This window comes from Pecten maximus, chromosome 18 (genome assembly GCF_902652985.1).
Source record: "Pecten maximus chromosome 18, xPecMax1.1, whole genome shotgun sequence".
In the NCBI taxonomy this organism is placed as follows: domain Eukaryota; kingdom Metazoa; phylum Mollusca; class Bivalvia; order Pectinida; family Pectinidae; genus Pecten; species Pecten maximus.
This window is the reverse complement of record NC_047032.1, coordinates 29,309,955-29,325,445: the sequence shown is the minus strand read 5'-3', so window position 1 is coordinate 29,325,445 and position 15,491 is coordinate 29,309,955. Positions and strand designations below refer to the sequence as shown.

General features: G+C 37.6%; 1 protein-coding gene across 2 annotated transcripts; it reads left to right on the top strand.

Moving 5' to 3' along the window:
* The first annotated feature begins 2,089 nt into the window (after window positions 1-2,089).
* LOC117316477 (epidermal retinol dehydrogenase 2-like) lies at window positions 2,090-14,290 on the top strand. Of its 2 annotated transcripts, none has more exons than XM_033871083.1 (8): window positions 2,090-2,372; window positions 5,076-5,260; window positions 6,643-6,774; window positions 7,990-8,234; window positions 8,553-8,678; window positions 10,733-10,840; window positions 12,822-12,857; window positions 13,480-14,290. In XM_033871083.1, the coding sequence occupies exons 1-6, from the start codon at window positions 2,222-2,224 to the stop codon at window positions 10,827-10,829; spliced, it is 936 nt and encodes a 311-aa protein (XP_033726974.1). In that variant the 5' UTR covers window positions 2,090-2,221; the 3' UTR covers window positions 10,830-10,840; window positions 12,822-12,857; window positions 13,480-14,290. The 2 variants fall into 2 exon arrangements, with proteins under 2 accessions (XP_033726974.1, XP_033726973.1); XM_033871082.1 differs by having other exon boundaries at window positions 13,458-14,290.
* The last annotated feature ends 1,201 nt before the right edge of the window (window positions 14,291-15,491 follow it).

Here is a 15,491-nt window from a genome sequence, read left to right as displayed (position 1 = left end):
ATACACAATAAAAGAGAACAAAGTTAGATAATGAACAGACAAAGAAAACTTACCCAAGGTTAGTACTTTGACTTCCAGTGGCTCTTTATCAGTTCGTCTACATTGTGTCGAGGCTGATAGAGAATATTCCATTGTAAATAAATGGAATATGTTACTATAAGTTATTTTTGAAACGAATATAATGTTTACACTACGTAAACTAAGAATTCATCGGCAGAATATCCAGTAATCCCGGAAAGAACATCCTAACTAAATTGTTAAATTTTCAGTCATATCCTTTTACAGGACATGTATTTTGTTGTTCTAATAAACCACTTAAAGCGGCATGTAGTCACATTCCTAATCTGTTGTTTTTCGATTATCCTGAAACACTTGTCACCTATTGGTGAAACATTGGTCAATTATTGTTGAAACACTTGTCACTTATTGGTGAAACATTGGTCAATTATTGTTGAAACACTTGTCACTTATTGGTGAAACATTGGTCAATTATTGGTGAAACAATTGTCAATTATTAGTGAAACACTTGTCACTTATTGGTGAAACACTTGTCACTTATTGGTGAAACTTTTGTCACTTATTGGTGAAACACTGGTCAATTATTGGTGAAACACTTGTCACTTATTGGTGAAACACTTGTCACTTATTGGTGAAACACTTGTCAATTATTGGTGAAACACTTGTCAATTATTGGTGAAACACTGGTCCATTTTTGGTGAAACAATTGTCGCTTATTAGCGAAACAATTGACTTTTACTGGTGAAACACTGTTTCATTTTCGGTGAAACAATTGTCTTTTATTGGTGAAACAATTGTCAATTATTGGTGAAGCACTGGACCACTTGTTAGGGTCTCATGATTTTCCTCACTCAACTTCAATGCAGGAACGGAAAGGTTCAGCTAGAATATGAAATCGAACTAAAACTGCCTTTGTAACCAGGACTGCATTGCGCTAGATGTAGGCGATGTCATTTGCGTCGTAGTGTGTTGGAGCAGAGAATGGACACGGTGTTAGCTAGACTACAATGTCAGTTTTTGTCTCATCGTTGTAATACTACTTATTAGTGAAGATATATCCTAATAAAAGATGGGAATGAGAGTCAGGCCAGATGCTGACCAAAACCTAGGCGGCCAAGGTGTGATTCCCCGATCGGACTTGACCAGGTATATGGGGCTACCTGCCCGATTCAAATTATAAAATCTGATGTTTTGAATAACATACCATATGTAGCTAACCTCAATGTATCTTCCTGAAAAATCACTTTCAGAATGGCCCGGATCGGGAGAGAGTGTTATCATTAATACCAAATGGAATCTTGTCCATAAAGCGTCTTTAAGATAACCAATAGTACATGTGGGCCCTACATTGTAACACTGGCATTCTCAGGATCATGGGGACACCTTCAAATTAAATATGATTTATCTAGAAAATAAATATTTACACAACGCCAGCAACGCATCATAATGTACAATAGATATGTTAAACAACCAGATTCGGTTTACGCATTGTACATGTATTTTGAAAGTTGTTAATATCCATAGTTCTCGCATACCCGGTCGACTGATCGCTGATTTGGCTCATCCATATACAGTAGGCCTATATACAAATGTACCAAATGAAAAATGCGAAGATGGCCTATCCCTATATTTATTTATATACACATCCCCGCTCGATTTGCTGTTTGATTGTTATTTTAGTCGATTTCGAGAAAGCCAAAATGATTAATTTACTGAACATAAAGTTCGAATTTCTAAAGTCTTAGAAAAGTGTGTTATATGGAATTTAGGTTCAATATTCGGTAGTTAAACAATTTATGACCACAAAAATGAAGATTTCATTTGTTTGTCAGTATTGAACGTTATAGCGATAAGAGTTACTCCCCTTGGTCAATGTTTACCTTGGCCAGATGACCCGTAGGGCAAAATTGTTCTGACTGTCAAGCCATGATATTGATCAACGAATGACAAATAGGTCCTACCGAAAGCTACATTTAACCACAATTAATGAACACATAAACTTTACCCTTGCCTAATTATATATCTCTGATATCGAAACGGGAAGTCCCCATTGACAGGTACGAGATAGCCTGGCCTTATCAGTCCCGTCAGCCTTCGAGGCACAGTAAACTTGTTCTCTAGCGCTATCTGAACTAGCCCCTAGATCTCGGACGGTCCGAAGTCCATATTCTAGTGTGTCTGCATGACTAACTGAAGCTGAACAATGGCGGACTATGTGGAACTTACCAAGGAAACAATTATTATGTTACTTTCTTTAATTTACTACTGGTTGAAGGCGATAGTGTTGACATTTGTGCCCACCAGTCTGCAAGCGAAGAACATCTCTGGCGAGACCGTGTTGATAACTGGAGCAGGTATGGATACATATTTATACTGCAGTAACCCACGGTTTGTAATATACACAGCATGTAGAAAAAACAACACGAGATTACATTCTTTGTAAGGAGTGGTGGAAGGGGGCGTGACTTTTCAGGGTAGCTACAAGTTACAGACACGATAATGTTCGTGGAAGCATGCATACATATATACACCAAAATTTATCCAACACCTGTGCACACAATGGGTTGGTATTTGTGTCATCAGTGACATAAAAGAGCTACGGGTATGCTAATTTCTCCTCTCTCTAGTATCAGTTACATACATGTTCACCGAGTATTTATGTGTGTAATCATAACATTTTTTTTACCTGTGCTAGGTATTGCTCCCTGTAACAACCCATACATTTGTAGCATCTGTAAAATCTTCTGTTTTTTACCTGTAATATCTGTGTTTGGCATGCATTATGACCTGTAAAAACACACAACACCTGTATTTTTACTTAGCTGCAACATCTGTGTCAGGTATTGTTACCTGTAAATAACAACGCATACACATGTAACACCTGTTATCTGAAATGGGCCAAAACACCTGTGTTTTTACCTGTAACACCTGTGCCAGGTATTGTTATCTGCAACAGGCCATAACACCTATATTTTTACCTGTAATACCTGTGCCAGGTATTGTTATATGTAACAGCTGGCCATCACACCTGTATTTTTACCTGTAATACCTGTGGCAGATATTGTTATCTCTAACAGGCCATAACACCTGTATTTTTACCTGTAATACCTGTGCCAGGTATTGTTATATGTAACAGCTGGCCATCACACCTGTATTTTTACCTGTAATACCTGTGCCAGATATTGTTATCTCTAACAGGCCATAACACCTGTATTTTTACCTGTCATACCTGTGCCGGGTATTGTTATCTCTAACAGGCCATAACACCTATATTTTTACCTGTAATACCTGTGCCAGATATTGTTATCTCTAACAGGCCATAACACCTGTATTTTTACCTGTAACACCTGTGCCACTTCAAATAAATGTTGCTTTCAGAATAAAAGTTTGTGTGCAAAAAATATAATACCAGGAAATTCCAAGAGAGATTAATGGTCTATATCAATGTTAGCCCCTGCTCACTGTAATTTCTAATTATTTTTTAGAGGTGTTGGAGTATATTTATAAATCTTTACAAGCTAAATACTGATGAACTTGGACAATTAATTTTTGTTAAAATTTAAAAACCAAGATTAAATGCAGAATAATTTAATCAAATTTAAGTAACAAGAAATATCTATCTGGAGAGAATCCAGGGTGTTTGTGATACGAAGTTCTGGAGAGAATCCAGGGTGTTTGTGATACAAAGTTCTGTTTATACTGGGTTTATCATACTCCCAGCATAGCTGGGATCCACTAGGTGATGTTTTGTAATTCTATGGAGGTAACATTACATGTTTGTTAAGCAATTGTATGTAGGCTATGTTAGTTTTGAAATAATTTATTCTTGACATCTGCATTTATTTTATGGTCAGTCAGGTCAGACAAATGTAAATGTTAGGAAATTCCGTAGATACCACAATTTCATCTGTAAACGGTACATGCATTATACAAACTAGGATCACTTCGTTATAGTAAACATGATACTTGTTTAATTTATAGCATGCATACAATACTGTATACAGCTGTATTCACAATATCACCTCAAATATCTCAGGCGTTTCTAAACAAGAAATTATTTAGGGAACATGTACAGTTACCTCCCCTATTCATTATTTAGGGCATATTAACTGTTACCTCCCCTTTTCATTATACCCCCGCAACGAAGTTAGGGGGGTATACTGGAATCAGGTTGTCCGTCCGTCTGTCTGTAGACACTTTTTGTCCGGACAACTCCTCCTAAACCGATGGTCCGATTCCAATTAAACTTCACACAAATATTAATGATCATGTGTAGATGTGCATGCCACTTTCTTTTTCTCAAAATTATGGTTGCTATGGCAACTGGTCACTATAAACAGGTTTTCCGAAAAGAACCATAACTTTAAGTTTGTCCGGACAACTTCTCCTAAACCAAAGGGCCGATTTCAATGAAACTTCACACAAATATATAGGACCATGTGTAGATGTGCATGAAACTTTCTTTTTCTCAAAATTATGGTTGCTATGGCAACTGGTCACTATAAAAAGGTTTTCCGATAAGAACCATAACTTCAACTTTGTCCGGTCGACAACTTCTCCTAAACCAAAGGGCCAATTTCAATGAAACTTCACACAAATATAGAGGACCATATGTAGATGTGCATGCCACTTTCTTTTTCTCAAAATTATGGTTGCTATGACAACTGGTCACTGAATTCTCTTTATTGTGAACAACACATATTTCAGACATTCTGAATTTCAGAAATATCCACAGTTAGCCTCTAATTAACAGTTCCAATTCACCATTGACTCGTGCAGATTGCAAGGGTATTAGTCAGCAACAGCTCTAGTTATTTATGGAACATTTACAGTTTTCTCCTAATCATTGCAGCTGAAAATGTGTGAACCAGTCTCTGTAAACAATATTTTTTTTCTTATTAGGTTGTTTAACATTTTTAAGCAGACAGGTTCATCAATGTTAATTATATTGTTCTTATATATTATTAAAAAACATGATTGAAATAGACATTGAAATTATAATGTAAAATTACTAAAATGATTGCTTTTACTTGTATTATGCTATGTTCTCTTTACAGGAAGTGGTATTGGGCGATTGATGTCGGTGAGATTTGCAGAGTTAGGGTGTCGTTTGGTATTGTGGGATATTGATACCAAAGGAAACGAGGAAACAGCTCGCCAGTGTAAGAGTTTGGGAGCCTCGACTAGAACGTACACTGTGGATCTCTGTAAACGGGACGACATCTACAGGGTAGCAAGCCAGGTCAGGCTCTCTTACACTATAATTATTGGTGTCAAATGTGGGCAATTTAACTCTGTATGGTGAACAGTGTAAGATATTCAGCAGAAAGTAGTATTTCATATGAGGCTTTTCATAAATATTACAATATACTTAGGTCCATATGGATATTGTATGCCTTTACCATATAGACATGTAAACATACAATTTTCAATTCGTAGAAATTCGATCAAGATCGCTTTACAAATGTTTGAGCAGCTGTGTCACCACAGGTTTGCTATTTATCAGTCGAAGCCTGGTCCTATATAATTCTCTAGTAGAAGGTGAAATATTTATATAATTTTAAAATCAACAGAGAATAAGTCTAACGGAGCGATGAAATTTTGATCTAAATAAGTGATACTCTTGTGTATCTATCCAATATCTATGGCATGAACTGTATGATACAGTGGCTCTTCAGTTATGTATTCCACAATGTTCTAAATTTAGACAGTCTTCAGTTCATATTGGCCGAGGTTATTCCTACCAAACTGGCTTCTCCATACTGTCCAAAGGAAAGCTATTTAGATGCTGATAATATAGTTATAAAAGGTACAGAACAGCCACAAATGTTGTGTGAAATGCAATCTAATTAAAATCTAGATGGTCATTCTCACTACGTTACATGAACATCTAACAACATCCCATAAGGGGTCACATCAGGGTAACCTTTTGGATTAGCCAATCAAATGACTACTTCCAGAATCTTTGAAGTGAATTTTATGTGTCCAAATTAGCATGACAAGAACACATAGCTCGCATAAATCTGTCAATTTGTTTCAGGTCATTTCGTCCCATAAAGCATATAGCTATATACCTGCTGTGCCGAAATGGTTTGCTTCAGATGGATGCTGTGACGATGCAGACATAAAAAAATTGCCAATTCACCCTGAAAGTGAAATACACACATCTCAAAGGTCATCAGAATGTGACCCCTTATGGGATGTTGTTAGATATTCATGTAACGTAGTGAGAATGACCATCTCAATTTTAATTAGATTGTCGGCAAAAGTTCCGGCCTATCACAAGGAGACATAACACGAACATACCGCAGCCTCCCAAAACACACATACGCACTCACCACACGCATGCATGTCGCACACACGGGAGGCCGTCCTTTAATGACCTTAGATGTTAATAGGACGTTAAACAAAATAAACCAAACCAAACCAAACCAATTTAATTAGATTGTGTAAAATGTGCCTTTTGTATATAGATGTCAATCACCCTGGATTACGCCCCAGAAAATTGTTAAAATTTCAAACATATTTTAAAAGGGTCATCAGTGATGTAAGATATTCTATTGACATTCATTGTGATAAGTGTAATTGATTAAGATTATGATACTAGTGTGATCAACATTTCAGGTGAAACAAGATATCGGTGATGTTGACATCTTAGTAAACAATGCAGGAATGGTCACTGGTAAGAAATTCCTCGAGATATCTGACAACATGATCCAGAAAACATTTGAGGTCAACACGCTAGCTCATTTTTGGGTAAGTTCCAAGTTACCATTACAATAATGAATGACTTTTCTTATATCACAACCATTGTAGAAGTTGATTTGGGTACTCTATAATGGAAGTAATTTTGTCTTCTCTGTGTAGAAGTTGATTTGGGTACTCTATAATAGAAGTAATTTTGTCTTCTCTGTGTAGAAGTCGTTTTGTCTTCTCTGTGTAGAAGTTGTTTTGTCTTCTCTGTGTAGAAGTCGTTTTGTCTACTCTGTGTAGAAGTCGTTTTGTCTTCTCTGTATAGAAGTCGTTTTGTCTTCTCTGTGTATAAGTCATTTTGTCTACTCTGTGTAGGAGTCGTTTTGTCTTCTCTGTATAGAAGTCGTTTTGTCTTCTCTGTGTAGAAGTTGTTTTGTCTTCTCTGTGTAGAAGTAATTTTGTCTACTCTGAGTAGAAGTCGTTTTGTCTTCTCTGTGTAGAAGTCGTTTTGTCTTCTCTGTGTTGAAGTCGTTTTGTCTTCTCTGTGTAGAAGTCATTTTGTCTACTCTGTGTAGAAGTCGTTTTATCTTCTCTGTGTAGAAGTCGTTTTGTCTTCTCTGTGTAGAAGTCGTTTTGTCTTCTCTGTGTAGAAGTCGTTTTGTCTTCTCTGTGTAGAAGTCGTTTTGTCTTCTCTATGTAGAAGTCGTTTTGTCTTCTCTGTGTAGAAGTCGTTTTGTCTTCTCTGTGTAGAAGTTGTTTTGTCTTCTCTGTGTAGAAGTAATTTTGTCTACTCTGAGTAGAAGTCGTTTTGTCTTCTCTGTGTAGAAGTCGTTTTGTCTTCTCTGTGTAGAAGTCGTTTTGTCTTCTCTGTGTAGAAGTCATTTTGTCTACTCTGTGTAGAAGTCGTTTTGTCTACTCTGTGTAGAAGTCGTTTTGTCTTCTCTGTGTAGAAGTCGTTTTGTCTTCTCTGTGTAGAAGTCGTTTTGTCTTCTCTGTGTAGAAGTCGTTTTGTCTTCTCTATGTAGAAGTCGTTTTGTCTTCTCTGTGTAGAAGTCGTTTTGTCTTCTCTGTGTAGAAGTCGTTTTGTCTACTCTGTGTAGAAGTCATTTTGTCTTCTCTGTGTAGGAGTCGTTTTGTCTTCTCTGTGTAGAAGTTGTTTTGTCTTCTCTGTGTAGAAAAATTCTGGAAAATAAGATGTTGTAAAAACAAAAAGATGTAAAAAAAAGTGTACAGCATGTTAAATGGATATTATAAATAGATTATGAAATTTTCACACAGACTTGTAAAGCATTTCTACCTGGGATGATTGAGCGTAACCATGGACACCTTGTGAACATTGCCAGTTCTGCAGGACTACTCGGAGTAAATGGTCTCTGCGACTACTGTGCCAGTAAATTTGGAGCTGTTGGCTTTGATGAGTCACTCAGGTTTGAAATGGAAATGCAGGGAAAAGATGGCGTCCATACCACAGTTGTGTGTCCTTTTTACATCTCCACTGGAATGTTTGAAGGGTGCAAGACAAGGTAACTTATAACTGTTCAGATACCGTACACCTTAATCTATATATAACCATTCAGATATCGTACACCTTAATCTAACCATTCAGATACCGTACACCTTAATCCACATTGTCTATATGTAACCATTCAGATACTGACATAAATAGCCTCGAATGAAATTCAGTTATTTGATTGTGCAGAATAAAAGAATGAAAAAAGTGTCTTTGTTTTCTTACTTTCAGATATATTGTTGCCTTATAAAATATCTACTTATATCCACATCCCTTGTTGCCTGTATCAGTATTTTATACCTGATTATTAGCAGTAGAATTTTTTCACCAGGGTGCCATGGTTACTGCCGATTCTTGAACCCGACTTTGCAGCCAATAGGATTGTAGATGCCATCCTCTGTAACCAGAAAATGATTATACTCCCACGGGCCCTGTACTTCTTCATGGCACTGAAAGGGTAGGTAATCTGGATGTATTTCGCTAAAAGGGGAGGTAACTGAAATTATCATAGCCTTCCTCTTTATGACGATGAAAGGGGAGGTAACTGAATTTATATATATAGTCCCTGTCTACATCTTTATGACGATGAAAGGGGAGGTAACTGAATTTATTATATATAGATCCTGTCTACCTCTTTATGATACTGAAAGGGGAGGTAACTGAATTTATTATAGTCCCTGTCTACGTCTTTATTACACTGAAAGGGGAGGTAACTGAATTTATTATAGTCCCTGTCTACGTCTTTATGATACTGGAAGGGGAGGTAACTGATGTATGATATATCCTGTCTACTATAGCATTGACTCTCTACATGTTTGTGATTATGAAATGTGAGACACCTATGAACTTCTTACTTATTGTTGACACAGAGAGGGGAGGTAATCACAAGCCAATTACATATAATGTATGTTAAATCTTTCTTAGCTTATTTACGACACATTTACGACATCCTTTTTCTTAGATCCGATACAAAAAGGGGCCATAACTTTATATAGCCATCGTGCTCTGTCCGTTGTCGTGCCATCCGCAGTCTGTTGCCTTTTCACATTTCAAACTTCTTCTCAAGTTCCAACAGTGGGATTGAGCTGAAACTTGCCAGGAATGATCCCGAGATGGTCCTGACCGACTGTTGTTATTTTTTCGGGTCTGTCCGGAATCCAAGATGGCCGCCATCTTAAAAACACATTGTAAACTTCTTCTCAAGTTTCACCAGTGCTACATGTATTGAACTGAAACTTGCCTGAAATGATCCTGAAATGATCCCAACGAGGTGTGGTTATTTCTCGGGGCAATCTGAAATCCAAGATGGCCACCATCTTTAAAAAAAAACCATTTTAAACTTCTTCTCAAGTTCCATCAGTGCTATTGAACTGAAACTTGCCTGAAATGATCCTGAAATGATCCAGACCAAGAGTTGTTATTTTTCGGACCGGTCTAAAGTCCAAGATGGCTGCCATCTTGAACAACACATTTCAAACTTCTGCCATTTAACTGGAAAATGATGAGGATGTTATGGAAGGAGAGCCAACAAAGTGTTGTTATTTTTCAGCTTCGCAAAAACTTTGACATGGCACTGATGGCAGCCACAGCAGCCATTTTGTAATATGACAGCCACAATGGCCATTTTGTAACATGATTGCACAATCATGATTTTCCTGAACAACACCTATTTCAAACTTCTTCTAAAGTTCCGCCGGTGGGATTCAGCACTAACTTACCTGAAATGATCCTGAGATGGTCCTTACCAAGTGTTGTTTATTTTCTGCTAGGTCCAAAATCCACAATGGCCGCCATGGCCAACAGTGCCACTATACTTGCTACTGAGTACATTGTATGTACACTATAGCAGTACAAGGGTCTTTAGAGTCAGATGACTGTTAAGGCCCTAATTGGGCCTCTTGTTATATTCCCCCATGTTCAAGGGAGGTAACCACGGGTAGTTAATAGCCTACAATGTAGTTTAGTAAATTATCGTGAATAAAGAAGATTCAAATTTGAATAAGATATAGGTAGCATAGATTTATGTGACCAATGAATCGTGACATCAGATACAAAATGAGTCCTAACTAACAGCTTTAGGATATTTATGTACATCAATAATTATTTTTTTTTGAAACTTATTTGTGAATTCTGCCAATACCAGATAATGACCTTGTTTTAGATAGTTTTTCTTGTGATTAATATTGAAAGGACAGGCAAGGAGGGTTCAGAGGTGGAATAAATATTCATATAAAAAATACAGTTGTTAGTAAGTGTTACCTTATCTGGTGGGGACGTGGAGACACACTATATGTATTGTTTACGTTTATGTAACTGTATCATACCAAAGTTTTACGGAGAAGGCTTATATGAGCTTTGACTGATGCCCTATTCCTTTTCAATTGCAATAAAACTTGTTGAAATTGAAATCTGCTACATATATTTGTTTGAAGTTAAATCAGTGTTAATTACAATCCACAGCCGAATAAGAGATAAATTTAACTGATCATCTTTGTGGGTTTTTATTTTCAGAATTATTCCAACAAAAGTGCTGTCAATTTTATGTCTGTACTTTGGTGCTTCCAACTCCATGGATGAATTCAGAGGTCGGAGCGAGAAGCAGGAATAGTGAAGAATCAAGTAATTTGTATTTTTGTATTAGAAGACTGTGATGAGTTAATTAAACTTGTATTTAATTCATTTGTAAATATATATATTCAATGAATCAATCAGGAATAAAGATCTCAATAATAAATCAAATTCTAAATCAATATTTTTGTGAAGTGCTAAGATTTTTAGCCCACCACCATCATATGTTGGACTAAATAACGCAATGTTGTATTCTGTCTCTCACACTGTAACACACAGTAATGTTACCCCCTATCTGGGGACTAGGCCCCCTGTCACAGGTAACACACAGTAATGTTACCCCCTATCTGGGGACTAGGCCCCCTGTTACAGGTAACACACAGTAATGTTACCCCCTATCTGGGGACTAGGCCCCCTGTCACAGGTAACACACAGTAATGTTACCCCCTATCTGGGGACTAGGTCCCCTGTTACAGGTAACACACAGTAATGTTACCCCCTATCTGGGGACTAGGCCCTCTGTTACAGGTAACACACAGTAATGTTACCCCCTATCTGGGGACTAGGCCCCTGTTACAGGTAACACACTGTAATGTTACCCCCTATCTGGGGACTAGGCCCCCTGTTACAGGTAACACACAGTAATGTTACCCCCTATCTGGGGACTAGACCCCCTGTCACAGGTAACACACAGTAATGTTACCCCCTATCTGAGGACTAGACCCCTGTTACAGGTAACACACTGTAATGTTACCCCCTATCTGGGGACTAGGCCCCCTGTTACAGGTAACACACAGTAATGTTACCCCCTATCTGGGGACTAGGCCCCCTGTTACAGGTAACACACAGTAATGTTACCCCCTATCTGGGGACTAGGCCCCCTGTTACAGGTAACACACAGTAATGTTACCCCCTGTTACAGGTAACACACAGTAATGTTACCCCCTATCTTGGGACTAGGCTCCCTGTTACAGGTAACACACAGTAATGTTACCCCCTATCTGGGGACTAGGCCCCCTGTTACAGGTAACACACAGTAATGTTACCCCCTATCTGGGGACTAGGCCCCCTGTTACAGGTAACACACAGTAATGTTACCCCCTATCTGGGGACTAGGCTCCCTGTTACAGGTAACACACAGTAATGTTACCCCCTATCTGGGAACTAGGCCCCCTGTTACAGGTAACACACAGTAATGTTACCCCCTATCTGGGGACTAGGTCTCCTGTCACAGGTAACACACAGTAATGTTACCCCCTATCTGGGGACTAGGTTCCCTGTTACAGGTAACACACAGTAATGTTACCCCCTATCTGGGGACTAGGCCTCCTGTCACAGGTAACACACAGTAATGTAACCCCCTATCTGGGGACTAGGCCCCCTGTTACAGGTAACACACAGTAATGTTATCCCCTATCTGGGGACTAGGCCTCCTGTTACAGGTAACACACAGTAATGTTACCCCCTATCTGGGGACTAGGTCCCCTGTTACAGGTAACACACAGTAATGTTACCCCCTATCTGGGGACTAGGCCCCCTGTTACAGGTAACACACAGTAATGTTACCCCCTATCTTGGGACTAGGTTCCCTGTTACAGGTAACACACAGTAATGTTACCCCCTATCTGGGGACTAGGTTCCCTGTTACAGGTAACACAGTAATGTTACCCAGGTCCCCTGTCACAGGTAACACACAGTAATGTTACCCCCTATCTGGGGACTAGGCCCCCTGTTACAGGTAACACACAGTAATGTTACCCCCTATCTGGGGACTAGGTCCCCTGTTACAGGTAACACACAGTAATGTTACCCCCTATCTGGGGACTAGGCCCCCTGTTACAGGTAACACACAGTAATGTTACCCCCTATCTGGGGACTAGGCCTCCTGCCACATGTAACAGAAAGGTTAGATAATTAATGTTAAACAATGTCCAAGTATACAAGCTAGGTCTGGTAAGCTTTGATTGATGACCTACTTAATGAATAATTTGTAGCTGTTGATTCTAATGTATATTGCTTCTCCTTACTTCAGATTGAGGCGTTGGCAATGAAATCCAGATATGAACAGGTTTGTGATTTCATTTTTGTACGGTTTATTACAGGACCCAAGAGTACCTTGATAACGAGCAGTGTTACTACAAACTAACACTGATCTCTGCTATCTACTATGATAAGATTTACTGATAGGAACTTGTGTTATAACCTTTTATCAGAATATATATTACATTTGAAAGAAAATAAAGATATGTTAGCCTTCTGTAAACTGTCAGTAGTGTTTTGCTCAGTTTTGCATCTAAAATATGAAGCCTTCAAGCCTTTTAGTCTCTTTTCGTGCTGACTGATCTTAATCTAGTTAGTCTGGGCTCCCTTCAATTGAGCATTGATGTCAACTTTTGGCATTAATGCTTATAATTAATTTCTGAAACTGTCTGTTAAATTTAAAAACACATTTAATGTAAAATTTTACTTATATGATAAGGGATTCTTTCGCACAAATCAATACACAATGTTAATGGTCGTATTGCAATTGTGAGTTCATATGTTTTTCGCACCATTCATGTTTTTTTTCCATAGAGGTATGAAAAGAAAAACTCAACCAATCAGACAGCTGCATTCTTTATATAAACAATGGAAAATGACTTATTTCCTCTGTGAACTTCCTTTGCAGATGATACTAAGGAACTTTGAAGTAGTCCGAAGCTAAGTCCTACTGAAGTTCAGCTGTATCATCTATAAAATGAGATTGTGATCTGGCCGAGAGACATGGGACCTGAAGAGGGAGATATTCACGGACATGAGCTGATATTGATGATTTTGATAGGTAATTTCATAGGTGGTCAAACAATTTTGTTAAACTGGTTCATTACATACTATGTAGCAGTGTTGTAAAGCTATATTTAGTATTATATAATCTGTTCTGGAAGATGAAAGTATTTATGAGTTGTGTTGTGATACAGAAGTGTCATGTTGTACACTGTGTCCATGGTATATGTTTAATTCAGTAATAATTGTGTGGTGCTGTCTGCAGTTGTTAGGAATTTCATTTTCATTGGTTAATTTTTATTACTATTTTTCTTGTTTAAATAACAGGGTTATTTACATAGCAACGTTATCTGTATGATTTAGATCAAAATAAAATCAAAACCTTTGAGAAATTAAACAAAAATTTTAATTCAAATTTTACTACACACCAATATCAATTATGTAAGTACCAGGTACTCGTGTCTCTAAGTCTCAATCAGTAGGTCGGTATTTACTTCTGTAAGCCAATGATATAAAGCCTGTTAGTGCCAAATGATTTAGTAAACAGTTTTCTGTCCTAATATTGACTTGGAATTGTCCCTTCATGTGTACAGAAAGTTTACTGGCCAGTTTACCGTTTTGGTTACTCTGAAGATTTAATGATGGAGTTGATGTATGTTGATTACTCAGGTATGATTATTATCCTCACACATGTAGGTCAGTAAAATAAGATTATTGTGTTTCACATTCATTTTTTAACATGCAACTTGAAGGAAGTTTAAAAAATGCTTTACTTCACAATAAAATTTAGCTATTTTAATGTCGCCTCAAAATAAGTGGCCAATCACAAATCTGCTACGTCCCATTAAAATTCTGCTATGTTGATATTACGTCACAAATCTGCTACTTCCCATTAAAATTCTGCTATGTTGATATTACATCACAAATCTGCTACGTCCCATTAAAATTCTGCTTTGTCGATATTACGTCACAAATCTGCTACATCCCATTAAAATTCTGCTATGTTGATATTACGTCGCAAATCTGCTACGTCCCATTAAAATTCTGCTATGTTGATGTAATCTCGCAATAAGTAGCCCAATTATTTTACGCACTGGGACGCCATAATAATTTTCATGGACGATGTTGTACGTATCATTGTGATTTTGAATTGAAAGCAATAATTCTATTCTATAGACAGCCGAAGTTCATACAAGGTTCATATGAATTGTTCACATATTTTTTTTTTCATAATGGTTTAAAATTCTTTATCAATTATCCATTTCAACAGAGCCTTGTTTCTGAAATATCTCGAGATCTTGATCACGAGACTCGTTTATTAGATTATTTGAGAACCACTCCTCTCTGATGTCTTCGTTTAGATTAGTTGAGAACCACCCCTCTCTGATGTCTTCGTTTAGATAAGATGAGAACCACTCCTCTCTGATGTCTTCGTTTAGATTAGTTGAGAACCACCCCTCTCTGATGTCTTCGTTTAGATAAGTTGAGAACCACCCCTCTCTGATGTCTTCGTTTAGATTAGTCGAGAACCACCCCTCTCTGATGTCTTCGTTTAGATAAGTCGAGAACCACTCCTCTCTGATGTCTTCGTTTAGATTAGTTGAGAACCACCCCTCTCTGATGTCTTCGTTTAGATTAGTTGAGAACCACCCCTCTCTGATGTCTTCGTTTAGATTTGGTATCATCTGATTTGAAAAGATATTTAAGAAGAATAAAAAAAAATTTGGTATCCTGTCCTAGAATGTTATGTATTACTCTGTATATTTATCATATCAATCTGATGACCCATTACTGACTATATGTACCGTGCATGGTGACGTAAACGACCAGGGCACATGGTCAGTTTCATCAATATACTAAGTGTAACTTAACTTTAAGCATCACAGAAAGTTCTATACATGTACTAAGATTTTCCCCTTAAATCCAACAATATATAATA